Here is a 27,749-nt window from a genome sequence, read left to right on the forward strand (position 1 = left end):
TTCAAACAGTTTGGGGGTCTCCAGCAGCAACATGAAAATTAGGCTTTTCAAATTGGGTGGATAAGGGGAGGACTGATGAAAAAATAATAAAAAGGAGAACATTCACGCCTAGGTTTTTAATTATCTGCAATGTTGCGAGATGTGGTTGTGGTTCCTGGTTGTGGAATGCGCAGCAAACATTCCACGTGCTCGCGTTTCATGTTGGTATTTAATAATGTACTGTCTACTGTGTACTGTGTTGGTAATTCAGAAGATAGAAAGCCTGTAGTTTCTCCATGTATGAGAACCCTTCATATCTGAGAGAGGAAGATGCGTGCTTTTTGCACCCGTTTTACCAATATTTTAAATGACTAATGTATTCGTATTTTGAATTCAGACAGAAAAGTGTGTTCAGAAATAAAAACACAAAACTTTTTTGAAGAGACAAACCTAGAGCTCTCATCATACGATGAAGATGGACTAATGGTATAACAGATCAAAAACCTGCTGTACAGATTAATTGCAATAAAATATTTCTTTTTTTAAAGTACAAAATTTAAAACTTTAATCACTAAAAAATACAGAATTGAAAGTGTCCGCGACCGTTCTGCTAAAGTAAAGTTTCCAGGTAACACATAGCAGCTACTCAGGTCTGACCAGGTATGCTACCTATGAGTCACGTGCAGGAATGATCCCAGAAAACAGATGACAACAATCGAGTTTTCATGAAAGGTAGTTTTTACATACGTAAATAAATCAATTTATATTGCTGATTTGTTTCTCGTGTGGTGACAAGTCTTTCTTGTTATTTGAGTCTGTGTATTTGCGTCTGTGATTTCCTTAGGTCTACAGCTTTTCGGCATTTTGGGGCTCTTTAGTCTAACTTGTTTGTGTAGTTTCGACCAATACTTGTCGGCTACGTTTAGTTTCAACCTACTGTACTTTGGAATATTGTAAGATTTCCGTATTGTTTCTTGTTCCGAAACGTGATGACTGCTGATCAGAAGGACAATAGTTTTAATAAATTAATTTTTTCAGGTTACAAGGTGTAAGGTAAGGCAGTTCATGTTATTTATTTATTTTTTTTGAATAACGTTTTAAAACGTCGACGTGTTTTACATGACCTCATGTTTATTATTTATTAATTACCAAGTTAATAATCGGTCAACAGAAGCCTGTAATGCTTAATTTGTGTGTGTGTGTGTGTGTGTGTGTTGTTTTCTGTACTGTATTATGTAAAAAGGGGGTGGCGTTTATTGGTGAGGTAAACCAAAACAGTTTATGTTGTATGAAAACAAAGTAAACCTTTGCCTGTACTTTTTTAAATTATTTTTTTTACAAGGGGAAACTTGTATTAAAACAGTATTTTATTATGACGGTAATTTGAGCCAGGAAGATGTACAGCTTGTCTATGAAGGGAATGGAACATATACTTCTTACCTATGTGAAACCAGCCATATACGTTTTTGCAAGTTAGTTTTCGTCACTATAATCAGCAGACAGGCTTTTAATATAGAACTGTTTAGTTATGCCTTTTCAACAGTTAACATTCCACACAGGGGTGGTCGGGTTTAAAATAATTGAACCCACAAGTTCAAATTGTTCAGTAAATATATAATAAGTGACAAAAAAATCCTTAATCAAACTTACCCCATTTCAAGGGAGGTAAAAAAAAAAAAAAAAAACCATGGAAACCTTACATCATTTAATAGGGTCTATGCATCAGCAACTTCAAACACTCGATCATATATTCTGGTTGATTTGATCAACCTATATCCTGATTTTCTCAGTGCATTAAAATGGGCTGTATTGGAACTGATGGGAAAATGTTTGGACACAACACTGATAAAGGTATTAGACGGAACACTAATACATTTCACTTAATTTTTTTAACTGTTTCACAGGTGCCCAGAAATGGCTCTGCGTTTACTTGTAATGTGCCAGCTAATTGCATGTGGATTTTCTAGATGTACAGGAAAATTATTGAAGTTGGAAAGTAATAAACACATTTCAGATAATGGTAAGTTGTTGTTGCATCCACTAGGGTGTTGCTGGGGTGAGGGTATATCACTGGTGTGTGGGTATATCACTGGGGTGTGGGTATATCACTGGGGTGTGGGTATATCACTGGGGTGTGGGTATATCACTGGGGTGTGGGTATATCACTGGGGTGAGGGTATATCACTGGGCTTAGGGTATATCACTGTGGTGTACCGGTTTAGAGATGCCACAGGGGTATTTTAAACTTTAGTCACCAACATGAGAGTCCAGAAAATTATATTAGTAAATCTAAACAGTAGAAGACTATATTTAAGAGCTCATATTTTATAACCATACCAAGTTCCTATTTCAATGTTATGTTGATGTTCTCTTAGTTTTCATGAATGAAGATGAAGCAAGCAAATTCTTAGGACGCCATCTGTTACTCAACCATTTTGACTTGGAGTTAATTACTCCTGGGGATTTGGAAAGGGAGTGTTATGAAGAGGTGTGCAACTACGAGGAGGCAAGAGAAGTGTTTGAAAATGTTGATAAAACAGTTAAGTATTTCAGAATTATGCTTTTCAAGTAGCCATAAAACTTATTGGACGGGATCATTGCATAAGAGCATGTTCAGTGTTTTTTCTTGTGTTTTCTGTTGTGTGTTTGCTTTGTAAAATGTACTTTCATATAATATAGACTATAAACATTGCAATTAGTTATTTTGTACTTTAGGAAAGAGAGTTTCCAGTAGAAAGCAATGCATTTCTTACTTTGCAGATTTGAGGTTCAATAAAATAAAACCTCCACTGCCTGCAATCACATTTTCACTTGTTTGATTGACACTGAGAATTCCTCATAATGCAAGTTGTACTGTTAATGTCAGTGGAGATTCACAAACCAATAGCATGAGGTTAGGGTTCATTAGTTTTAAGCTACTAACAACCAAATGAGCAAGATGGGCTGAATGGCCTCCTCTCGTTTTGTAAACTTTCTTTCTTATGTTCTTCTTTTTATGTTCTTAATATTACCAATATTTTGCTGGACATTGCTCCAACAGGTTTATGTGCAACAAAATATAGTTTAACACTTGCATGATTTGGTAAATGAAACATTTTTTATTTCTGTTTGCTTTTTGAAGAGCGCTTTTTGGCTGCAGTACACCGCAGACGGATTTGCCAAACCAGGTAAGTCATTGTGATCAAGTGGAGGAAAAAAATAGATAAACAAATTCTGAGACACTCAATCCTCGTATTCTTTGTAGTAAACAGCAAGTTGTACGAGGTAATAAGACCCTGTTAATCTGGCAGATAGCTGTTGCTACATCTGGTATCGTTGATTAAGTGTAGTTAACGTTGTTGTTGTTGTTATCCTGCAGATGATCAGCAGCCTCGCAGGATAGATGTGACGGCTCTCCTCACTGGCCTCGTTGCTGCTGGAGTGTGCTTAGTTTTCATTGGGATACTAAGCTGGTATTGTTGTCAAAAAGTATGCAAAGGTCACAGACAATCAGGGTAAGTGCATTTATTTTATTATATATATATATATATATATATATATATATATATATATATTTTGTTTTTGTTTTTTGTAACTAAGAGGAACACAATTCCAAAGGTGAGATTCAAGACTAATGATTCAGTTTGTTACGATTGCAGTTCTTCAGTAGGTCGTATGAGGCGAAGCAATGCATGCCTTATTGTCAGAAGATTGGAAGAAGTGTCTCTCACCCCTGTACACCCAGCAACAGATGGACCAGGACTTCCTTCATATGCGCAGGCAATTGCAAAATCTGGACAATATGATGCACCCCCACCACCTTATCCAGGGTACTTTTACAACACATAGCTTTCAATGGCAGCTACTTTTAAATTTACTAGCCTTTCCATTACACTGGTGCTTGAGCAACCATAGATTGCATATTATTGAAAGAACATCTTATGTGGCACCCTATTGTTTACAGTTTGTGTATTGCTTGTTTTTAAGCTATTTCTGAACTAGGACAATGTCCCTTAGTAAATCTTGGATCACTAAATCTATTTTGAATTGTCCTCATAGCTTATTATTTATGTACAGTATGTATTTATACATGTCCTGTCTCTTGAGTAAGCCGGTTGTGCACAGGTTTAACATTTTAGATGTTTTTCCCTTTTATTGTAGATCTCCAACAGGAACAATGCAAAGATAGCAAGAAAAGAAGAACTCTTTGGTTGGGTGTTTCGTATCATTTTTAAATAATTGTTTTAGGTTTTAATACAGTTTGTATGTACGTTTTCTGCACATCAGAATTGTATTTAAAACACATGGGAGGAAATTTACTCAAGTGTCATTTTAAAACATCCAATAATGTTACAGAACAAGAAATATAAAAAATTAAAATGCCAAAGAGCCCTTAAACAAATCTCTGTAATTGTTTATTCCAAGTTTACTAAATTCAAAGGGTGTCATTGAAACTGGAGTAAATTGTGAATTTCAACCTTCCAGTCCCAGAACCCTAGATACTATGCATTGTTGCAAATTTCCTTTGAAATATTTTTGCATTTGATTTGCCCCCAACACCCCAACACTCACACTCACACACTCACACGTCAGCTGGTGTATTGGTCCCACAGCAACTGTTTTGCAGAGAACAGTTTATTGCTACAGTTTTCTTTCAGAATTAGGTCCATCTCAATCACCTGCAGTGAAATCCCCTTGTTGGTAATAATCTATACAGAAAAAAATATCAAAACAACTGCTAAACAACAACAAAAAAGTACACCAATAACTTGTAGTGTGAAGTTAGCAGTTATTACAGAGAATGTTATAAAAGTCATTTTGAAATCTGTTTTTTTCACTTAGATCTTTTTTATATATTTTTTTATTATTTGCAATAAAACAGCATTGACATTTTGACCCCCTAATAAAGTATTACTATAAACACTAATATTAAACTTGTATTGAAAATGGATAATTATGTTGAAGCCAGATCAATATCAGTTTTCATCTGGTAATGACACTTTCAGTCCTTTGCTACACACAGGGTGCACTGCAGGGGTCAGCAGAGACACAGAACGCATTAACGTACCTTGTGTAACTTTTAAAGTTAAATGTTGAATGTCTGTTTAGATAAAGTATAATCATGATCTTGAGAGGGCTTGACTGTATTTTTATTTTTCACCTCCATGTCAAAGGTCTTACGAAGTTGCAGTTCCTGGTACAGTTTTCAAAATACTTTTTATAAGCAGGAGAGATTTCTTTAAACAGCGTTGTAGACCTGTCATTGAGCGTTGGGACTGGGTTTCAAATTCACCTTAGATACTAATCAAGTTCATACAGTTTTAGGGAATTTTACAATTAACATGCCAGGCAACGTAAAGAAAATAACATGCAGAGATTAAGGTGGAAACCTCCTGTTTTTTTAATTGAAATCCTGTCTCAACCTTGGATTTCAGTTAAGAGGACACAGGGTCTAAATGCATCCTTTGGGAAGTTATTTCTTTATGGGAAAAATTAACAAGACCATTTATAATAACAATCACATGCTGTAGTTTTTGAAGGATTGTACATTTACCTTAATTAAGCCATGGTCTTTGGAACAGGCCTGTCTTTTAATGAGCTGTTGTTTGGCTTATTTAGTTCTATAAATGCGATATTTTAATGAGTAAAGTCAATAGCAGATCATTAGAATAATAAAATAAATAAAGTGATAATAACATTTGAACTTCAGTTCAGAGCCTCTATGGACTGAACTGCATCTGGTATAAGTAACTTATATTTATGTAAAATAATTGTTTTGAATTAGTAATAATGCGTATGTATATTTTAATGAGAAGCAAATAAAAATAAAACAGCCACATGAGTTGCGATACTCCTATAAATAGCAGACATGTTCATGAACAATTTATGTGACACAGATTTAAAAAAAATATATGTTGAGATGAATTCATGATCTGTTTAGGAAAGACTGCATTTATGTCTATTAGTTACCTGGCTTTCAGCGTGATCGTTTAATATTGTTAAGAGGAAGCAATCCACGCTGTAGGACTTTTTACAATATGGTAATTAGCTAATTTTAGTGTAGGCATCAATGGGATATGAAGGATAGGGGATTTCTAAACCCAGCACAGAAATTAGGAAATGTAAAACCTAAATATGGTATAAGGATTTGAAAAAGGAGAATTCGCCTTGAGATTTTTTACCCTGTGGTAAAAAGTGTTTCATCAGTCATATTTTCTTAAGATCTTGTTCTAGCAGAAAAGCAGTTAATGAAAAAAAAAAAAACACCTGCTTGTTCCTAAGGCTATTTTCTTTGTTATGATGAAAAACATGCAGACTCACCTGTTTCTGCTTGCCTACATGACAGCCTTATTTAAAAAAAAAAAGTGTTGCACTCATTTTTCTTTCCTTTCAAGACATTACTGTTTTATGTATTTGAAGGTTTTAGTATATATTCTTTTACAGAATGCATCCTAACCAAAAGGTTCCACATTTACCTTGTTGTATAAATTGGGTAGCAGTTGCCACTCATAATTCAGGGACATGCATTCAATGTTTTTTCATGATATACAACGCATGACACTAGAACATCCTAGGGCAGAGCAGCTCAGTTTGTCAAGACAGAATAATCACAAACACTTACACATATGTATGCACACAAACCAGTGAGACCAAAGTTTAAATCCTGTCAATCCTGTCTCCTTGGTCCTTGTCTATTTTTCACTGCATGCCTTTCCTGTATTGAGGCTGTTTGTTTAATACTGCAAACAGAACAACCCCTGTTTTTACCTTCCTTTTCAGAAACAACACCACTGGAAGGTGTTTAAAAGTAACATTTTGCATTCAGTCTGATTTACTCTTTTGCTTTTGCTCCAGAACAAAGTTTACACAAGTTTTTAGAAAGGTTATCTACTATTTAATTCTATCAGCAGTATTTCTGTTCCCTGTTTTATTGCGCCAATAATCTTTTTGATCCTCGCTTGTGTTTCTGATGATATGCAAATTCTTAAAATACAATAATCTACTGTTCCTGCAGGTCACATGGTCTGACTGCAGCATTGACATCACTAGATCATTGGTGTACTCGTTTTAGAGCTCATATCACACCTACATTGTTCTGTGCCATTACATTTTGATACAAAAAAAAAAATGGACTGTTTTCTTTCACCAGAGGTAACATCATCTGCTTTCTAGTCTCGTAACACATTTGTTTTCCTTTTCATGTTTCATTACCAGGTATCTGTGGTTTTACAACATTTACTAAATGCAAATCTACTCCAATCATGTTAGTGCAGTCTGTAGCATGACTAAAGCCTTCCTGCCCAGAAGCCAATTTAGTCTTGTTTATGAAGAACCGCACAGAAGAGAATAGAAAATCACTGTGTCCTATTTGCAGCAAGTGCAGAGAAAGAAAAGGACTGTTTTAATGTCCATTTTCCATCCCATAGCGTGTCTCAGAAATTCAAAACATTCCCTTTTGAACTCAAAGAATCTCTATTGCTTTACTCAGCCTTTTAGCCTTTGTCCAACATATGGGCATATTTTAAATTGCAGCTTTTAAGTTGACTTGTTATTTCTTTATTAATTACTTTTCATTTTAATTCTGAACAACAATCGTCATATAAATGAAAAAAGTACTGTATACAATAGTTTTACTGAGAATGCTACGGTAACCCAGTACTGTAAATAACAATTTGTATATACGGCACATGCGCTGTTTGTGTATGTATTTATTATTATTTTTATTTTTATTTTTATTATTATTATTATTATTATTATTATTATTATTATTATTATTATTATTATTATTATGTGAATTGGCAAATGTTTTCTGTGCAGCTTCACATTCATTCTGGTCCCCAGGTAGTGTAAGTAATTGCTCATTTCTGGGAGGATCATCATACTTGAAGGATCATCTGTCGGATTGAAGAGATGCGAGATCTGGGAAATCCGGCAGTATACTCTAATTTAGGGGGCACAATTTAAAAGACTCTTTATTTTACAGTTAGGTGTGTATTAAGACATACAGGAGAACCCTACTGCTTTAATATGTGAAACACTCTAAAAAGGAAAATACAACAATCTGTATTCTATATGTTTCGTTCTGGAGTCCATGCAACTTGCAATTTACCTGCCTCTCCCTTCTGTTCAGTGACAGATAATGAGTGTAACTTACAAGCCAGCTGGTACTAGGAGGTGCATCCTGGGAAATAAACCAACATGGGGAGCTGATCCCATGCAGTACTAACATGATGATTGAGTAAGGAACAGCATTGCAACAACAACAGTCATCATCATCAGACAATAATCGGATTTTAAGTCGTTCTTGGATCGAACCCCCTATACAATTGCTACCGAGCCAGCGACTCCCGATCTATCCTCCGAGACAATGTGATTGCTTCTGGCTGGCCCTGTGTGCTTGTATGTGTGCGTGTTTTAAGAGCTCTACTGGGGAGGTGCAGCACTCCCTGTCTTTGCCGGATGATGGACAGGAACTACCCGACTCCAAGCTTCCCTGACCCGTTAGTTCCACCAGCACAGACTGCAGCTTGGGCCTACGAGCGCAGCACAACAAGCATCAAGCCGAGGTAAGGGAAGCAACGAAGTGATGGCAGCCAGCTCCCAGGAAAAGTCCGGGGATGCGGCCCTCGTACAGCAAGCTCGTAAAGTTAACATTCCGACATAAGAGACGCGCCGTATTCTTGTTTTTTTTTTTTGTGTGTGTGTGTGCACGTGATATTATAACATAAAAGAGTTACGTATTCGGTTATAAAAGGAAATGGAGGACTTTGAGAAATGGTTACATAGTGACACACTTACTGCACTGTTGCAACTTTGGAAATGAAAGGTAAATGGAAATGTAGGTATATGGATACATTTTACATATTATGGATACTCTAAAATACACCGTAGTCATTTTTTATTCTGCTGTTTTTCACTCAAGTTGCGTAGATCCTGCCGGGTTTTTAAGTGGCTATATTGACATACCCTTTTCAAAACGGTAATTAATAATAATACACAATTATTATTTTTTAAACAATAGCTCAATAAATAAATACTGGTATTTTAAAATTTATTTGTGGCATTTATGGTTTATTCCCGAAACGTATAACGGGAAAAGCGCAGAAACAGGTATTTAAACAAATCATGATAATAAAAGACAACGTAGATTACGTTTTAATAAATACGTAGAGCTACAGTTCCTAAATGGAGGCGTGGTCCTGTTTGTCAACACCAAAGTGTATTGACAACAGCATACTGTACAGTGCAAGAAAAAATAGGCCTACACTACATTTTTTTTCCCTGGGTTGATACTAAAATAACAATTTATTCAAGTGGGGATGTCGGTTTTTGGAGGTAAACATACGAACCAACCCTTCATCTAGACATCATGCTAGTATCTCGATTCTGTTGAGCTGGTCGTGTACATTTCGACCTATAAACGGGAAATTTTAATATGAGGTGTACAATTTTGAATTGGCTTTGAGGTTGGTTTAAAAGTGAGATGTATTTGCTTTGGTCTTACAGAAGTATAGCATTATTATACGCACAGCCCAACACAATACCTTGCCTCAAAAGTGCATGCTGCATATGGACATTTTAGTACAGTTACATTATAAAATAAAACGTAATTGTATTGTTGGGTCCAGGAATATTGCATGACGTAGGCTAGGAGAATCTGCTGAAAACACTGTTGTGGTTGATGTTTTAACAAAACCAGACACTATCTAGTATTTACAAATATGCAGAAAGACCCACATACACCCAAAGGATCAAGTGAAAAATAGACATTGTGATGAATATACAGGTACCATTTGTATTTGCCAGTTTAAAAAGCTTATTAAAATGTCAATTTTAAGATGCCCAGAATAATGGGTGAACTGCAAGTGACTGTCTAAACAATAAGTGTATTTTTTCATTGCTGTGCCATATGGCCAAAATGATTTGCCTGAAAAGGATGAAAGTGACATTTACCAATGAACTGACACTGAATCTCTGGATTAACAGCACATATCGCACAGCAGAAGTATTGTTTTAAAACAGGAGGGAAATAGTATAGTCCTGTGTCCTGTCCAGGAAACAATGCAGCCAAAATATAAAATAAGATCTACCAGTAAAATATTCACACTTATTTATATATCTAAACGTGCACTTGTTTGTGTTCAGTAAAGTACAAAGTCATGTATTTATTATTGGTTAGCAAGGAGAACAATACAGTACATGTCCTATAACTTCATTTACAAAAATGGCATACACCATAATGTGGTTTGCAGCTGTGTTTTATTTTCAGGTAGAAACCTCACAGATCTACTGTGCTTAAAGTAGACATGGTAAGTCTTCTGTTTTGTCTATAAAGGAGGCGTAGCAGCAAAAAAACAAACAGTGTAACTAACGCTACCCATTCTTCTCTGCTGGATAGAATCTAACAAAAACTTGCACCTACTGTTCACTGTGTTTATTAATGTTTCATATAATAAGTGCATTCATTTTTTATAAACTATTCCAAAAACATTTTTTTTGAGGATTTGATGGTGGCTTATTTGTGTGGGACAACCACTCTACAATATTTAAAAAAAAAAAAAAAAAAAAAAAGTACTGAATATTGCCCCTAATGACTAATATATCCTATTATTCATGACCATATAAGTTGTGTAATGTGTTGTGGTCGCATATGATCTGTACATATCTAGTCTACCAATTACAATATAATATGTGACCACAAAAAAAAAAAAAAAAATTCACATGTGCAGGTCAGGCCATCATACTGAGTATAGTACACACAGCCGTGAAATTTGAGCATAGATGAAACCACAGTTGTTTTTGAGTCAGGCATTGTAGTTTTTCTGCAGAACAAAGCCTGGCTGAGGTTACCAAGAAAAAGGAAGGGATGTGTTGAGCTTTTGTCAGGAAGAGATTTCAGTGCTTAGGTGTACTCCATTAAAATAAAGTTGCCCCAACAAAAAGGCATAAAGCGTCCCTTTTTTCTTTTTGAACCCAGGGGAGCCAGTAATTGCTTGAAAGAATGTTGTTGACTGCTTAATAATATATGTAATACATATAAAAAAATAAGATCCATCCATCTAGTCTTCTCCCTAATAATTACTTTTATAGAATTAAATATTTTTCCAGGCTGCTTGTCTGTGTCTAGTTACTATACATGTTCGATGTACAAAATGTGTTGGATAATGGGATTGTTCAAACAGAAGTACCTTCAAAGAATCAATGAGCTATGCAAGATCATTTGTTTTCTGGTTTATAAATCTGGTCTAAGTGATTGTCGAGGTGAATGCAGAATTTAACGATACCGATCATATCGGTGTGTGGCATCTCATTCTGGTTTCCGTTGGAAGGTGAATCTCACTTACAGTCTAGCCAATTATTCTAATGCAACCAAACAACACTAATATAGTTTAGTGTCTCATGGTTTAAAAAAAAAAAAAAAAAAAGTTTAACATGTTTAAGAATGATATGCCCTTGTAATATCTGAATATCTGTTAAGCGAGTTTGAAGATGTCATAATCTCCAATGTGGCAATTTGTTACAGCAGTATGTACCTGCAATACAGAGGGGAAAAATGACAGGCAGATCTCAATATGGGAAGGAAGCATCTGGCCCTGCATTTAAATCTACCCTGCCAGTCTTTGCATATGATTATAGAAAGTAAAACCTCTCTTCTGTAGTAGTTTTTTATAGCGCATAATCGCGTATAAATGGATTCAGATTTCACAAGAATTTGCGATGTTTGAAAACGTTTCATCCTAATCAGGTCATTTCATGTACAAGGTTATTAATGCCTTCTAATGAAAAGAACCTGCCCCTCAAAGGAGCATTCTAGAAACCTGGGCTGCTTTGTTTTAGTTCTTCTCAGTCTCAGCAAGGCAGGGTGTCCAGCTTTGTTTGGTTGGTTATTTAATGTACTATGAGGGTATGAATATGAACATGTTTTCCTTGTATTTAAACTGATTTAAGCAAAAGTACGTACTAGTTCTGTGAAGTGTAGGTCTGTGTTGTAGGGCAGGAGGGTTTGAATTTCCCTAATTAAGGCAGCATTCATGGCTCTAATGTATGGGTATGCTTTTGTGACAATGGCCAATCGTACAGCTTGGTTATTACATTTCTCAGATATGAATCCAAAACCATATTTTTGATCACTTGTTTTTGAAAGGAAACCATTTTTTTTCAAATATGAAGCAAGATAAACTTATTATTATTATTATTATAATAACTACTGTGTTCTTTTAATTTGTAAAAACATAGGTTCACACTATGTATCGTGGCATTGTACAGAGAGAGCAGACTAACTTGAGCATGTATGGGAGTCTGACGACAGTAGACTTGGCTGAGCAGACTCTATTACTTCAACCCAGTGGCATGTTTGAACATGGAGAGTCCAGTTCTGGACCTCATCTGCTTTGCATTCATGAACAGTGACTCTTATTACACTGGTTGTGGAGCATTTTTCAAGGTACTGAGAGAATTTTTGTAGTTTTTTTCATGCAAATTACTTAATGCCTTCGTACATTAAAGCATGTTAAAGTGGAGAGGTATGTAACCCAAGATGAGACTAGAGGCATGCACAGCCACACTGTGACAAAGATTTGTCAGATCTTGTCAGCACAAGGTTCAGGCAGAGGCAGTGATGAGATGTTACCCTGAAATGTATCTGCCTTTTCATTTAGAGCCCAGCTTGTTGAGAGAGAGTCTTGAAGGTGAGATCCCTCCGTTACAAGCTGGTGTCTACCATCCAGACAGTCATTTCTTAGCGGAAATAGTTACCATGAAGCAATTGTAATTTTACTGTTGAGTTATTTTTTCATTAATATTACAATACAGCAGCACATTAAATACCAGTTAGTAGGTGGTGCTGTGGTACTGAGGCAAATTGTGAAATCTTTGTTTTATTGCATGCTAAAGCTGCCTACCAAAGTGTTTGATAGCATGTTACCGTGTAGTTCCTCCATCTTATGATCTATTAAAACATGTAACCTGTCAACATTAGGAATCTAAAATGCTTCTGTATTGTAAAGACTACAGCAGTTGGGGTGATTTGCAGAACCACATGTAAAATATGTTAATTTTTTCAGTTTGCTGGTTTCCTTAGACCGTTTTTTTTTTTCTTCCTTTACAGTGTATGGACTTTGATCTGTTACCAGGGTATTGCATGTTAGTTTCAATAATAAAAAAAAAAGTTTTCTAAATAAGCTTTTTACTACAAAGTGTAAATTGCTCTGTTTTCTGGCGCCAAAGCAGTGTTTCATGAATCTTTTAGGGAAAGCAAAAGATTATGTAAAGCCCAAAGGTTCAAGTTTTTGTTTGTTTGTCTTTGGTTTGTTTTGTTTTTTTTTCCTGATTCGTTGACAGTTGCATAGCATTTCTTTGTGCAGATGTTTTTTTTTTTTTAATCTGTCGTGGAGTTAGTTCGTTTTATGCAGTTAGTATAGTCTGTGTCTCTGTCGACTTGCACCGATCAGTCAGTACACATGTTTAGTGTTTAAAAGATTTTATTTTTAAATATTCCATGAGGTTGAACTACATTTTACATCTTTTTCTATTAGCAATGCAATTCTCTTTTGTTTCTTTATTTGGTCTTGCACACACATAGTAATCAATAAAGGCAATGAGTGATTCAATAACTATGAATTACTACCTACAATAATGAATGTACTCGTGTACACACACGGTCTTCACTAAAGTCCCAATTTAAAGACAGTATGTTTCACTGTAACGCTCAACATGAAATTGTTAGCTAGGTGGCTGATTTTTTTATTTTTTTTTAATTAGCAGTGGGAGAAAACCGCTTCAGCAAGTACAGTAGAATCTGCCAGAACAGACGGTCGCTGAGCTTACTAGGTTGGATACTAATGAGAGCATAAAAATACAAAAGAAAAACAAGGGAAAGGCAGATACTTAAGAAAGCTGGGGGACTGTATAAATGGATTTGAAAACGTGAAGGATCTGGTTTGTCAGAGCCAGTGAATGTTTTACTTTTTAAGCATGCAGTAATAGTTCTGATTGTGATATTTCTAATTGTGTGCCCTTTTGTAAACAAGACCCTCTGTCTGTGAATGCTAGAAGAATAAAATATATTATCCATTTTATATTATGAATGCTTATTCACCACTGCTACACCCCCGTTAGAAAGTTAACTTTTCCTGCATTTTTTCAACGCAAGACTGTGACCGTGAGAGGATATGTGGACATGTTGTTTTAAGTACTCGCCCAGAGGCCTACTGAGACACAGACATCAACTAGTCCTCGTCAGATTTAATTTGCCTCGGGCGAATGTGAGTTTCTAACCCTGCTATATGGCACCAGTCTTGTCTGTCGGTGTCACACGATATTCTTAAGCACATGTTATTGATAGTATCGGAATCTGTTTATGACATCATGGCAGTCTACTTTTTCATGTAGTCATTTGTAATAACAGCCTTGGCGTGGGTGACTGACACTCTTGTTTTAGGAGAAGTAGTCTCCATTCTGAGCCATTGACATGCACACAATTTAACATTTGCAGGGCGTGTAAAAGTCCTGTCAAGATGAAAATTCTCATTCATTATTCATTTCAATTGTATAGGAACCCTTTTGTTATTCAATCTATTTGTGCAAATGTCATGTTACAACAGTGCTGGTATTATATGCCCCACAATACAATTTAATAGGAGTTCTATATCTAATTTGTTATAGTCCCAGGGTCATTTTAGAAAACTGACTAGTCAGCATGGTGGCAAAAGACAACGCACCGGTAGTATTCTGTAAATGTTCTTTAGTTTAGTAGTGTGCTAGATAGCACAACACCACCACAGTTTAGCACAGCTGTCAGTCGCTGTCAGGTGCTTGAGAGAGGCCCAGGACTGAAAGAACTGTAAGGGGGTGAGCATCATTACTCACGGCTGCGGGATGTTGCCAAATTAACAACATTTAGAACATTTTAAAACTGTTTAATTTAAGGGCGCACCGATAGGTATCTTATTGGCGTGGCACCGATATATGAAAAAACACAATCGGCTATCGGTAGTTTTTGTTATTTTAGCCGATAATGTACACCGATATTCATGCTTGAATTTCTTCCAGCACATCATTTTAATGTTTGGTCAGACACACTTACTAAAAATGCCACAAGAACACTGACACTGATTTTCTCAGTGCTGTGTAACGTGCGATCAAAATGCAGTAAACACGTCTCAAAAGAGCGGTGTTTGGATTTCGTGTTTTAAATATCTGAATAGGATAGCGAGCTGTGTGCAGAACAGACTTGATGCTACATTAAATCCAAAGATGAACTGCGAGTAGAGAATATTCTGATGCTTAAAAAAATATATTATTATTATTATTATTATTATTATTATTATTATTATTATTATTATTATTATTATTTGTAGTTTAGACTACATGAAGCCTATACAGTTACCAGACTAACATTCACTCTAAGTAATGCTTTGTAGTTGGTTTCAGGCTGACAAAACTGTAATAAATATAGGGGTATTTATTGTTCGTAAGAAAATAGTATTAACCAGGCAAATTATTGTTCAAATGCAGCATCGATACGTGGTTAGTTACAACACTGCCTCTGCGATGTCTCTGCTCCGTCTCTCTCTCTTTGGCAGCTTGGCATCACTTCAGGACCTCCGCAGCTCACTTGATCAAACCAAGGAGTTGTGGGCACTCTAAACATTAAGTAGGAATTAGGCTTTGTATTTTTTGTTTATCTTGCTGTGTTTGTTTATCTTAAACTGCATTGGTTGCGGGTGTATTAGGCAGCATTTTGAAGCTGTAATTGATTACTGTGCCGTCTTGTTTAGTAATAAATTCAAGTTTGATTGAATTTTGTACCCGGATATTTTCATGACATCCTTTTGTTCTTGATTAAGTGAACAGTTTAAGCCGTGCTGCATTTTTAAGCTGTGTATGCTTTTACTAGCAGAAATGCAAAGTGTTATTTTTGTGTTACTATGTTGTAAAACAAATGTATAAATTGCTGACAAGCACGCAATATAATACTACGTTATTCTTTGTATTCATTTTCTGAAGTAAATGCAACAAGTAAACAATACCTGTTCATTTGTCATAAATACAACCAGTAAACAATATCTGTTTTAATTGTTTAACATTTATAATTATAAAAGTTTAAATATAGGCCTTATGTCTTGTTCTAGTTTGCCTGCACTGTATTTATTATTGGTATGAGCTGATATGGATAGAGAACCATCGGCTATCGTTATCGGCCAGGAAAATCTTATCGGTGCACCCCTAGTTTAATGCATTTCGGTAGGAAGCTTCAGCAGTCACAGAGACTTTGTACCCGAAGTGATCAATTTTTGTGGACGTTTTCTTTTGACTAGGCAAAGATGACATTTTATGTAGCTGTCCATGTAGTTTTGTCAGTTTCGTCATTTGAGAAACGTACAACTTGCTACGTCAGGAATGCAATGGAGCCAAGCGTGCCCCCTCCTTGTATTATTATTTATTTATTTATTTATTTATTTATTAATTAATTATTTCTTAGCAGGCGGCCTTATCCAGGGTGACCTTACAATTACAATACAAAAAAAGATATCGCATTATTTTTTACATACCCATTTACCCATTTATACAGTTGGGTTTTTACTGGAGCAATCTAGGTAAAGTACCTTGCTCAAGGGTACAGCAGCAGTGTCCTCCACCTGGGATTGAACCCACGACCCTCCGGTCAAGTCCAGAGCCCTAACCACTACTCATAATTTGGCTTGCATTTTGTGTGTCACATAATGTTGGGTATGTAATGCTGTAGAGTCTACATGGCTTCTTACACAGTGGTGTTTTTGTTTTTCAGTTTGAGCTATGGAGCAACGCATCCATCACACCCTGAGCATGAGCTTCTCCACAGACAGTCCTACACCGCTTCACATCAGCTTCCTGGCTATGCTACAGCACATCATCCAGCAGGTACTGCAGAAGCATGTTTCACTTAAATCTGCATTGTGCCATTGTAACTGGAACCAAGTGATGTCATCCTTATAATGTCAGACCCAGTCTAATCAGGCAGGGGCCTGATTAGGCTGGCATTCCTGGTGGCACTCCCTTTTTTTCTTTTTATATAAACAATCCACAGAATTTTATGGTCATTGTGATATTTGTTTAAGACAAATAAGAGTTTGTCTTAAATAAATATTTAGTTAAGACTGCTTTATGGTGTAATTGTTATGGTTTAGATCGAGTGTTAGTTTCCAACTAGTCACGACTGCTTTCTGTTTTATAAAAGCTTACACAAAATATTGGCCTTCAATGTTTTTTCTGTATGTTATCCTTCAAGAATAACTTAGACAGCAGAGTTATTTTAATTGTCTATGTTAATGTGGTATTTTTTTTTTTTTAAACAATACCAGGGCTGTCAGGATTATTTGATGCAGGTTTGCACACTGGTAGTAACCCTACAGACACGTCAGTCATGAACTTCCTCTCTGCTCTTGAGTCGCGCAATCCACAGACTGGGGCTGCTGCAGCCTCCCTTCTTCCACAGTTCAGAACTCCCTCATGGCAGACAGGTAATACACCAAGTAGAAGTGGCTAACGTAGGCAAGACATTCCTCAAATCTGATTCTCTTTGTGTGTGTGTGCGTGTGTGTGAATCGGTGGTGTAGTGCTACAACTGCAAGAGCTGTTTCATTGTATGAAAGTGTCGGTATCGGATTCGGTGCGGGTTTGTCTTGTGTTGGTATCGTCAGGTTTGCAATGGTATACAAATTATGGTTTTGGTTCGATTTGTATATATTAAGGTGCATTACAATGTTCTTTTTTTCTTTTTTTTTACTTCCTTTTAGGCATGCATTCATCAGCTGCTGCAGAGTTATTTGTCACTGGAGCTCTACCAGCTCCAGGAACGTTTGCACCCACATCGGCGCTCTCTGCCTATCAGCACCCCAATACCTTCAGTACGAGGAACTTTGCCACTGCTCCATCGTTGACACTTCAAGATGCATCTTTCAGTCCACCCTCGAATGGTCTTTTGTCTCCTCATGACCCCTTACTGCAGATGAAAGCAGCGCAGGGCACTGTTCCAGCTGCCCTGCCATTCGACCGCATTGGAAGCACTGTCCTGAGCACCAGCATACCTCCTCAGTCATCAACATATCGTTCAGCCCAGGAATCCGCCCCTCATCTCTTACAGCCCCAGTTCAGTTTGCTGCCCTCGGCTCTTGGTGGTGGACAGCAGGTTTCCCAGCCTTACAGCACACCAATCTTCACAGGTTCCACTGCCTCCATCGAAAGAGCACTTCAGCGAGAATGTAGTGTTATCAAACACCATCAGCGGCCTTCCAGTACTCAATCGGTTCAGGCACAATTGTCAAGTGCTCAGCATTCCTTACAGGGTTACTTAACAAGTGGAAGTGGAGTATCTTTCCAGGATCCATCTAGGCAACCTGCGCTGCCCTGCAGTCCACTAGGAGATAATACTCAGGTGAGCAATGGAGGACCACAGCAGAAGGCATCACAAGCCACACTGGAACAAACTCAGGCTTACCCATCCACAATTCCCTCTCCAGGTTATTCATCTACATCTGCCACAAAAGCAAAAGACTGTTCTACCAAGCGCACTCAACGCGCGTCAAAGACAACCAAATCCCAAAGCGTATCCCCCAACGTGCAGCCACAGAGTTATTCTGCTTCTGCACAGAAGCAGAGCACAGTAATAGCCAGCCAGCCACAGGCATACTCTTCAGCACAACTACCTAATTTGATGTCAGTAAGCCAATCGCAGAACTATGTTACATCACAAAACATGCCCACGAGTGTCAGCCATTCACAGGTGTATTCTTCCAGTCAGTCAGAAAAGTTGCCTTCATTGTATAACTCGGAAAACCTGACACCTGTTAGTGAGACACTAAGCTACTCTTCCAGTCATCAACAGGTTTTGTCTTCAGTTGGACACAGTGAAGACTACTCTGGTCAAGCACAAGGCTTGTGTTCAGTTAATCAGTCTCAAAGCTATTCTTCCAGCCACTCTCAGGGTTTGCCTACTGTGAGCTATTCTGCCCAGTCACAGGGTATTTCATCAGTCAGCCCATCACACAACTATGCTTCAGGACAATCCCTCACTCTGACCTCACAGTCGCTTTCATTTTCTTCCTCTCGTGCCCAGAATTTGCCTGTTTCAACCCAGAATTATATTTTAATGCATTCATCGCCAAGCAGCCAAACAAAAAGTGGCTCATCACCTCAGTCTCATAAGTACTTGCCTTCAGGTCAGTCGCCTACTTTTTCTTCATCCTCGCATTCACAAGCTTTGCAGAATCACCGACCATCCTCTGACACAAAGCTATCGTACGGTAAAAGGAAGTCGGATTCAAGTTTATTTATCCTGTCTAAGCAGGAGGAAGGTGAATTTCCTATTCAAGACTTGCAAGCATTACAACAGGCTTCCCTTGAAGCATCAGCCCAAAGTCTTGCAGAAAGTGAACTAGTTGAGCAAAACACAGTGTACGCTGTCTCAAAGGCAGATGACAGATATAATTCACAGAGTGTGATAAGGAGCCATTCACGGCCTGAAGATCAAATTATTGGCTTAGTTCATCAGGGATCTAAAAAGGAAGAGAGAATGAGTTCTCATCATGGTCAGCATGTTAGTGGTGCCAACAATAGGGTAGCCCAAGACTTGAAGAAGACCTCTAGTTTAACACAGACATCACACGTCAACATAAGCACAGAAGATTTAAAACAGCACTCTCTCTTACATAAGGTACAAGAAACAAGACAACAAGACCATCAGTCCCAGGATATCAACACTCAACATCATGGTCAGCCTCACGCTTTACAGCAAGGCACCCAGCACATAAGACTACCGAGTGCTCAGGTACTCCTAGAGCCTGCACGAGATCTGCAGATGATTTTACTGCAGCAGTCTTTGCTTCATCAAGGCCTTGACCAATCTAAAATGCAACAGATCCAGGCACAGTACCTTCAAATGGAAGATCTCATTATTCATTCCAATGGAGGTCAAAATCAGCAGCACGTTCTTCCTCCGAATTCAGAGGTAATGAAAATAGATGCGACAGAATCGTCAAAATCACTTCAGCAACATTTAACGCCAAAAGATAATTTCAATCAACAAAGTCAGCACGAATCGAAGCATCACTTTGCTCTGAGTTCCATATGCTTTCCGGATTCAATGTTGCTGGGTGATGAGAGGAATATCTTGTCCAATGTTGATGATATTTTGGCTGCCACTGCAGCAGCTTGTGGGGTTACTCCACAGGAGTTTGCCAAACCCGGTTCAAGTGAAGGTGAAATTTCATCACTTGGGAGTCCCGCTGATTCAAAGTTACATTTTCAGTCGGTTGATGCAAGGCATGTATCTCCTAATTTCACCTCGCATTCTATAGTTGTAAACCCACAAAACATTAATATGACTTTAAGTGGTAGTCAGATGAATATGGGTCTCCATTCAGTGTCTACATTGCAGTCCAAGAGTTCAGTTCTCGAACACCAAGGTTTGGAGAATTCAGATCCCAGTGTACAGGCTGGATTAACCCCTCCAGCACTAAACTCAAGGCATGAGCTTGGAGATATTGGCGTGAGTTCTCTTCAAAAGAGCAGAAGCACTAGCCAAGAATCGGAAGAAGAAAATGATGAGAGACAAGCTCTCAGGGCTTTAAACCATATAAGTAATCCCGACTTTTCCGCTAGTGGGAGGAGTATAAGTGATGAAAGTGCTGCTTCAGAAAATGAATATAATTTAGCTGGGGAAGACTACGACCCAGCTGGGCTATTGAACAAGGCGAAGCGACAAATAAAGCCAAAACTGAAAGCACAAGCACATCTCGGAGGGACAGCAAACATTAAAATAGAGGAGGGGATGATAGATTTTTCTCCGGATGGTTTTCCAAAGAAAAAGTCCAAGGCAAAAGGGTCAGTTAAGCTGATTGCAGAGGATGAGAACGGCAATCCGAAACCTATGAAACGAAGTGGGCAGGGTAAGCGTCAAAACTCCAGAGGAAGTGACGCCAACTCTCCTTCCACCTCAGACAGCTGCTATGATAGCTATCAGCATCAGGAGAGAATTCGGCAAAAAATCAGAGAGGTGGAGGAAAAACAGCCGGAGGTTAAAACGGGTTTCATCGCTTCTTTTTTGGATTTCCTAAAATCTGGCCCTAAACAACAATTCTGCGCTCCCGCTGTCCGAACACCCAATCGCACAAGAAAACCACCCGTCACTTCCATACGGCCACCGTTTCCCCCACTGCCGCCTGCAAAGTCCCAGCCTCTGCCGGTACCTTTAATGTCTTCAGAGAGTGGTGGTGGAAGTGCACCAAAAAAACCTGAGGATGACCTGAAGAAGAACTTGGAAGCATTGCCGTCCTTTTCTTCCGATGAAGATGATTCAGTAGGAAAGAATCAGGATCTTCAGCAGAGCATAACCTCGGCATTATCGGCATTGGACGAGCCTTCTGAGAAAAAGATGAAATCCGGTAAATAACGACAGATGTAACAATGTTAGCAGGAATAAGATTTAATTGAGACAACTTTTAAGGTTGTAGTAGTTTAGTCTGAGTCGCAACAGTCCCCTTAGAACTATTTGTCTGTGGGGGGTGGGGGTGGGGGGGGACTCCTAGTCTTCTCAAATATTAAGAAAATAAATTGACCTAACTGACTTTGCTATTTGTTCTCTTCTCGCCTGCGTTTGGCCACATGTCATTCTATTGATTGATTGCCAAAAAGTTAAGATTTATGTGAATCCTTCCAGACAACACCCTTTCCAACATGTATTGGGCTATATAAATAAATGCAACCAACTCAGGTTGGACATTGTTTTGCCTGTTTACCCTTCCCATCTTCGAATACATGTAGAAAATGAAAATGCAGAAAGACACGGTGACTAGTACCACATTGAATGCATTTATGAGAATTAGCCAACTGTTGAACCATACTTAAGAACATAAGAACATAAAAAAAGTTTACAAACGAGAGGAGGCCATTCAGCCCATCTTGCTCGTTTGGTTGTTAGTAGCTTATTGATCCCAGAATCTCATCAAGCAGCTTCTTGAAGGATCCCAGGGTGTCAGCTTCAACAACATTACTGGGGAGTTGGTTCCAGACCACCCTCACAATTCTCTGTGTAAAAAAAGTCCCTCCTGTTTTCTGTTCTGAATGCCCCTTTATCTAATCTCCATTTGTGACCCCTGGTCCTTGTTTCTTTTTTCAGGTCAAAGTAGTCCCCTGGGTTGACATTGTCTATACCTTTTCGGATTTTGAATGTTTGAATCGGATCGCTGAGTAGTCTTCTTTGTTCAAGACTGAATAGATTCAATTCTTTTAGCCTGTCTGCATATGACATGCCTTTTAAACCCGGGATAATTCTAGTTGCTCTTCTTTGCACTTGGCAAAATATCTGGTTTTGCCGTTTCCTTATTAAATGTTTATATAAAAAGCACTAAGGTTGTGATCTTTTATAATTTTTATTTTTTTATTTTTAACCATAGAACAGGAAGCAAATCTCCTTGCCCCTGTGATAAAGCAGGAGCAACAACCTCCAGGTACACCGTTATCTATATTAAAGACGCAGGAACCACCACCTCTACCAACAGCAGCAGAATCCACCCCACAAGATGAGCTTAAGGACATTCCTTCCGACCAGCGGGCTGTGAAACAGGCATCTGCTGCAATCGAGGGCTCTACGGATGAAGAGAACTCTGACAGTGGAGGGGAGGGAATGTACAGGGAGAGAGATGAATTTGTGGTCAAGATTGAGGACATAGATAGCCTGAAGGTAATTCTAATAAAATGATCTGGGGTTTTATATAGGCTCGTAGACCACGACAACTCGAATATAGATCATTCAACTATTTGAGTAAAATAGAGAAAACATCCACAGAGAAAGGATGGCTATTTTTCAAAAATGTAGTCCTAACAAATACATCCCAAAAGTAGACAAATCAAAATCTAAAACCAAATGGCCAAAATGGTTTAATAGAGAAAAGGATATTAATGCAGCATGTGTCCAGTTTAGTAATTTGTTACTTTGGCCTTAAAGCCAAGCCTTGCTGACATGGAATAATGCCTGATTAATGGATTCAGTCTTTGTATGTTTGTTTGGTTAATCCTTTCAAAGCTCCCATAGTCTATGTAAACTCTCCATAGTAGAGTATGTCAATCTGCAAAATCGTCAGTTTAGATTTTCTCGTATTGTTGATATTGGTATCCAAATGCAGTCTTCAGTCAACAGAGATTACAAATTGAGGGTTGTGTTTTCAAAAATGTCCTTGGTAACAGGGATATGGTTCAGGAATCTGCATGTAAATGCTCCATATATATTTAGAATTGTCTGTTTACATTTTGTATAAGTTTGCATGTATTTGTTATAGCAATCAGTATGTTGTGGCAGTAATGGTGGAACTGCAGCTGTATTGCTGGCACAACAACACTTACTTCTAACTCGCCTGTTACCTGTTTAAATGACGGAATGATATTGATAGTCCACCTCTTTATAAAGCTTATCAACCAATTTGGTATAAAAACAATTCACTTTCAGATTGATAAATGAGCAATGGAGTGCTGTGGGTCCATTAACTGGTGTATTTGACAAAGTGCAGTTTTCTTTTCTCCAGTTTCTTTGCTGAATCCACTGTTTTCAGTTGTCTTGGAAAATGGATCTGTTAAAGGGTTGCAGAATATAACTTTTTTGTTTTTATTTAAGTCTCTTTGGAACCTTGAATAAAAAAAAAGAATGTTAATCACATCCTGAAAAGGAATACTCACATTGTTGTTCTGATGCATTTTAGTTTGACATCTGCTAAACTCATGTTCAGTGTAAATAATATTTTATAAAACTCATTTGATCCTGTACAATATAGACTCACACAGTGGCTTCTGGATTTGTAACATTCAGCGGTATCTTCTGTTTGACATCAATTCTTGGGGTATTGCATTATCTCCATATTGACTACAGATTATTAAAATACATGTTGTGATTTTTCTTCTTTACAGATTACAATGAAAGCAGGGATAGAGCCTCCTGCTATATGGAAGGTACAAAAAGCCTTGTTGCAGAAATTTGTGCCTGAATTGAGAAATGGGAACAGGGTGTTTTCTGCAACCAACAGTGTAAGTTGTGTTTTATTTATTTTTTTTGTTTGTTTTTTAAAAGTGCATGTTGAAAGTGACTTGTCCTTACTGATGTGTTTTCTATTTGCAGTATCTTGGTTACTTTGGGGACGCAAAGACCAAGTACAAACGGGTGTATGTGAAGTTCTTGGATACTGTAAACAAGAAAGAGTATGTACGAGTGTGCAACAGGAAGCCGAGATGCAAACCTGTGCACTCAATGAGGTACATGACTTTCTTACTGGACTATGAGTTTGTGTCTACAATACCTCCCCCCCCCCCCCCCCGTTTCCTTCACATGGAGGAAGGTTACTGATTTATTCCATGTGATACACTGAGCAATTACTAATAGCAGCAACTCAGGGAAACTGAATTATTATGCTACACCACCACTCCCATTCATTTAATTTGACTGCAGCTTATACTAAATGTTAAGAACCAACTGTAAAAATAAGCATTTAATCAGACTTTTTTAGGTGCTTTTGAAATTGGATACCTGTTTCATGTCATTCATTTTGTATGCATTCGGTGTGTTCACAACATGCTTACTGTACCTTCTCAGGAGTGTCCAGCCTAAGTTCAGCAACAGGCCTGTGTCTGATTTGGCTTCTGCTCCCGCTCCTGAAGCTGTGGTACCTAAAGCTGCATCGATTAAAGTCTCTACACCCAAAGCCAAACAGCAGAAAGTCAAGGCTGAACCACCGCCAAAAAAACGCAAAAAATGGACAGAAGAATTTACACCATCTCCATCTGAATCCTCTCTCGAGGCACAGAGTGAAGACGATGGTAAGTGTGTGGAAAGAACATTAGATTAAAAAAAAAACTAATGGCAGCTTTTACTTTTTTTTTTTTGGTAGTTGAAGTACATTAACTTGTAGGGGTGATTGTTCCATTTCACCACTTCAGAAAGCCTATTAAAAATACATTTTAACTTTTACTTTGTCAGCGCCACTTGGGCACCGTTGTCCCTCTTAGGAGTTCCTAAAGACTGCTTATTAACCAATTGAGCTTTGAGCAAAACAATTACAGTGCTGCTTCTATTCCAGAGTTTACTCCTCCTGTTCCATTTGCAACTCGATTCCTGAACACCAGGACCATGAAAGAAACATTCAAGAGCTACATGGAGCTGCTAATCAGTGTAGCCTTGGATGCAGATGTGATAGAAGCGCTAGAGAAAGCCAAGGGTAAGCCTGGACGATGGGGACTGCATCAGTGGAGACGCGTGATTTATAATTATCAGTATTATCATTGTTATTATTTATTTGCTGTGTAAAGGAGGGTTTTATTACTAGGAAGTGGTCACTTGCATTCTCAATGTGGTCCACATGCTTGCTTTGTGTTGCAGATGAACTGCTTCTGCCTCATGTGAAAAGGGTTGATGGTATGATTACTGACAACAGAAGGAGACTGCTTCCAAAACTACGTGCTGCACAGATGTTTAAGGTAATGTTATTTTTTAAACTGAGGGGAGGAGGGGGGCACTCGTTTGTGCCTCCTCCATTTTAGTACAGAAGGCAAAATTATGGATGAGTGTAGCAAATCGATTTATCAGAATTATATTCAGTCTGAGCAATGTGGCACACAGCTATACTTAAGAAGAAGAAAAAAAAATTCAATTTCTCTGCAACCTGTAGTCAAATAAAAAATAAAAAAAAATAAAAAAAATATAGCAATAATATTTACAGATTATGAACTGCTAATTTTCATTTAATTTAATTTTATCCCCAGGGTGCATTGGACAGTTTTCCAGAACTGACGGTTGTGCCAGATTTAAAAAAGGGTGAAAACACTACATGTAAAATACAGCTGAGTGGGAAGGCTTACAACAAGAGGACACTGAGAGCAGCTAAAGCTTCTAAGAAACTGCCACTGGTGGGTACAGCTGGGCTTGGAACATAACGCACACACATATATATATATGCCTTGCACTAATATGGTTTTACTTATGTATCCTATAAAACTTATTCTTTACATTGCGACCATTTTGCGTCATTTTTATTATAAAAAAAAAACAAAAATATATATGTTTAGCAAGTAAAATGTTGAATTTAACCATATGTTCAATTCATGTTTGTCCAGAAGGTGGGGATAGTGATCTTTACTCTTATTATTATTATTATTGTTATTATTATTATTATTATTATTATTATTTTTATTCACGTTGCATTTTTCTTTTCATATCTGATGCGTGAATCAGTGTTGACTTGTATTTAAAGACCTGATATTCTGAATGCGACTCATTTTTGCATTATGTAATTATGTTTTTATTAATATAGCAATATCATTCGTTTAAAAATGATGTGGAAATATAAAGTAAGTGTCATTCTCCGCTGCTCGTTACGCAGTACAAGAATACTGAAGATGTTGGAAGATATGGATGAAATATATTGAATTTCAACTTGTGTCATTCTCTCTGCAGGAGTATACAGTGGATAAGGACAAAACACAGTGGTTTTCTTTGTATCATTCACTCCAGCATTACAAATACCACACATACCTTATGTGTAAAGATGAGGTGAGATCTTTATATTTTTCAAGTGGTTTCAGGAAATGTAGTGGTGAATACAGTAAGCAGGCTTACGAGTGAAGAAGGAATGCCCAGCTATTATGTGATCAGTTGTTGCTGAAGATTATGAATGTACCTGATAAAGATGTTGCATCTCATATGGCAGTGGTTGATGCTGAGGTGTCACGGTAATGACTCTAATTATAGCCACGGAGAGTAAATTTAAAATGTTGTTGCTATTATACATAAAATAGTGGGGTTTTTTTGTTTGTTTGTTTGTTTGTTTTTTTTAATGAACGAACATGACTTCACCATTAAAGCGAAATCTGTGGCTTTTGTTTTCCTCCACAGATTTCAGCAGTTCAAAAACAAAATAAGGATTTAGGTCAGGAGGAGACAGTACAGCTCTGCATGAGAAATTCCAAATGGGTGGAAACTCTTTTTGAGAAGTTTGGTGAACTTCTGACACAAGTACAACAGACCTGTTTATAACAGATACATCAATTGTCTCATCAGTTCGTTTTAAAATAGCATTTTATTAATAAGCACTAATAAATTATACAATAAAGACCTGATGAAATGATGAAAAGTCGAAGCTCTTACATTTGGGCATTTTTGCTTCAATAATGGATCCTGCACATGGTGCTGACAACAGACTGGGACTGTACGTACTCTATTTAATATACATCACGTTTTGTATGCTGGCCAATGTTTTGAAATGGGTTTTCTACTTTGTAATTCTTTTGCTGTAATGAGTACTTTTATTTTTAGAGACTTCTTCTATAACTGATCAAAGTGGCAAACATGTACTACGTTGTTGGTATAGGAATAAAAACACTTTCAGTGGAGAAAACTAATTGTTTTAATTCTTTTTTTTTTTTTTGCCTCTAGTCGGTCACTAAAGAAAAATAGGAAAACAAATGGTGGTGGTAATGAAAAAAATATATCAATTTCTACAATGGAATGCCAAATTTATAAAGAATATTGTACATTTTGTAAAGAAACCCGCTGTGTCATTAGATTTCTTAAAACAAAGAAATTGACATAATATAGAAAAGCTTTTTTCATTTTGCTTTAAAAGACTCCTTTTTAGTATAACGGTGTTCAATGGACTGAACATGGAGTTGGTGCAATCCTAAATCTGCTTTTTTTGTGACAAATTATATTGTATTGAAATGCAATGACCTTAACTATTCTCTGTTTTGAATAAAAAAAAATATTTTGCCTTTTA

At 37.4% G+C, this 27,749-nt stretch overlaps 2 protein-coding genes across 3 annotated transcripts; both read left to right on the forward strand.

Annotated features, from left to right (window-relative positions):
• Nucleotides 1-271: 271 nt before the first annotated feature.
• Nucleotides 272-6,075, forward strand: LOC117434866 (transmembrane gamma-carboxyglutamic acid protein 4-like). Of its 2 annotated transcripts, none has more exons than XM_034057542.3 (7): nt 272-711; nt 1,884-1,999; nt 2,355-2,518; nt 3,101-3,146; nt 3,338-3,473; nt 3,618-3,788; nt 4,120-6,075. In XM_034057542.3, the coding sequence occupies exons 2-7, from the start codon at nt 1,894-1,896 to the stop codon at nt 4,145-4,147; spliced, it is 651 nt and encodes a 216-aa protein (XP_033913433.1). In that variant the 5' UTR covers nt 272-711; nt 1,884-1,893; the 3' UTR covers nt 4,148-6,075. The 2 variants fall into 2 exon arrangements, with proteins under 2 accessions (XP_033913433.1, XP_033913434.1); XM_034057543.3 differs by lacking the exon at nt 272-711 and adding an exon at nt 721-1,032.
• A 1,994-nt stretch (nt 6,076-8,069) lies between these two features.
• LOC117435059 (glutamine and serine-rich protein 1-like) lies at nt 8,070-27,749 on the forward strand. The gene is made up of 13 exons (XM_034057959.3): nt 8,070-8,525; nt 16,748-16,860; nt 17,301-17,459; nt 17,736-21,380; nt 22,392-22,678; nt 23,896-24,012; nt 24,104-24,237; nt 24,575-24,798; nt 25,059-25,196; nt 25,358-25,455; nt 25,741-25,884; nt 26,432-26,527; nt 26,870-27,749. The coding sequence occupies exons 1-13, from the start codon at nt 8,419-8,421 to the stop codon at nt 27,008-27,010; spliced, it is 5,403 nt and encodes a 1,800-aa protein (XP_033913850.3). The 5' UTR covers nt 8,070-8,418; the 3' UTR covers nt 27,011-27,749.

This window comes from Acipenser ruthenus, chromosome 28 (assembly GCF_902713425.1).
Source record: "Acipenser ruthenus chromosome 28, fAciRut3.2 maternal haplotype, whole genome shotgun sequence".
Classification (NCBI taxonomy): Eukaryota; Metazoa; Chordata; class Actinopteri; order Acipenseriformes; family Acipenseridae; genus Acipenser; species Acipenser ruthenus.

Bases quoted from the DNA above. Each gene is read 5' to 3' on its own strand.
- LOC117434866 (XM_034057542.3), top strand. From the start codon at position 1,894: ATGGCTCTGCGTTTACTTGTAATGTGCCAGCTAATTGCATGTGGATTT. The intron at 2,519-3,100 runs GTTAAGTATTTC...TGCTTTTTGAAG, and splicing joins TTGAAAATGTTGATAAAACA to AGCGCTTTTTGGCTGCAGTA. The intron at 3,789-4,119 runs GTACTTTTACAA...CTTTTATTGTAG, and splicing joins CCCCCACCACCTTATCCAGG to ATCTCCAACAGGAACAATGC.
- LOC117435059 (XM_034057959.3), top strand. From the start codon at position 8,419: ATGATGGACAGGAACTACCCGACTCCAAGCTTCCCTGACCCGTTAGTT. The intron at 21,381-22,391 runs GTAAATAACGAC...TTTTAACCATAG, and splicing joins TGAGAAAAAGATGAAATCCG to AACAGGAAGCAAATCTCCTT. The intron at 25,456-25,740 runs GTAATGTTATTT...TTTTATCCCCAG, and splicing joins GTGCTGCACAGATGTTTAAG to GGTGCATTGGACAGTTTTCC.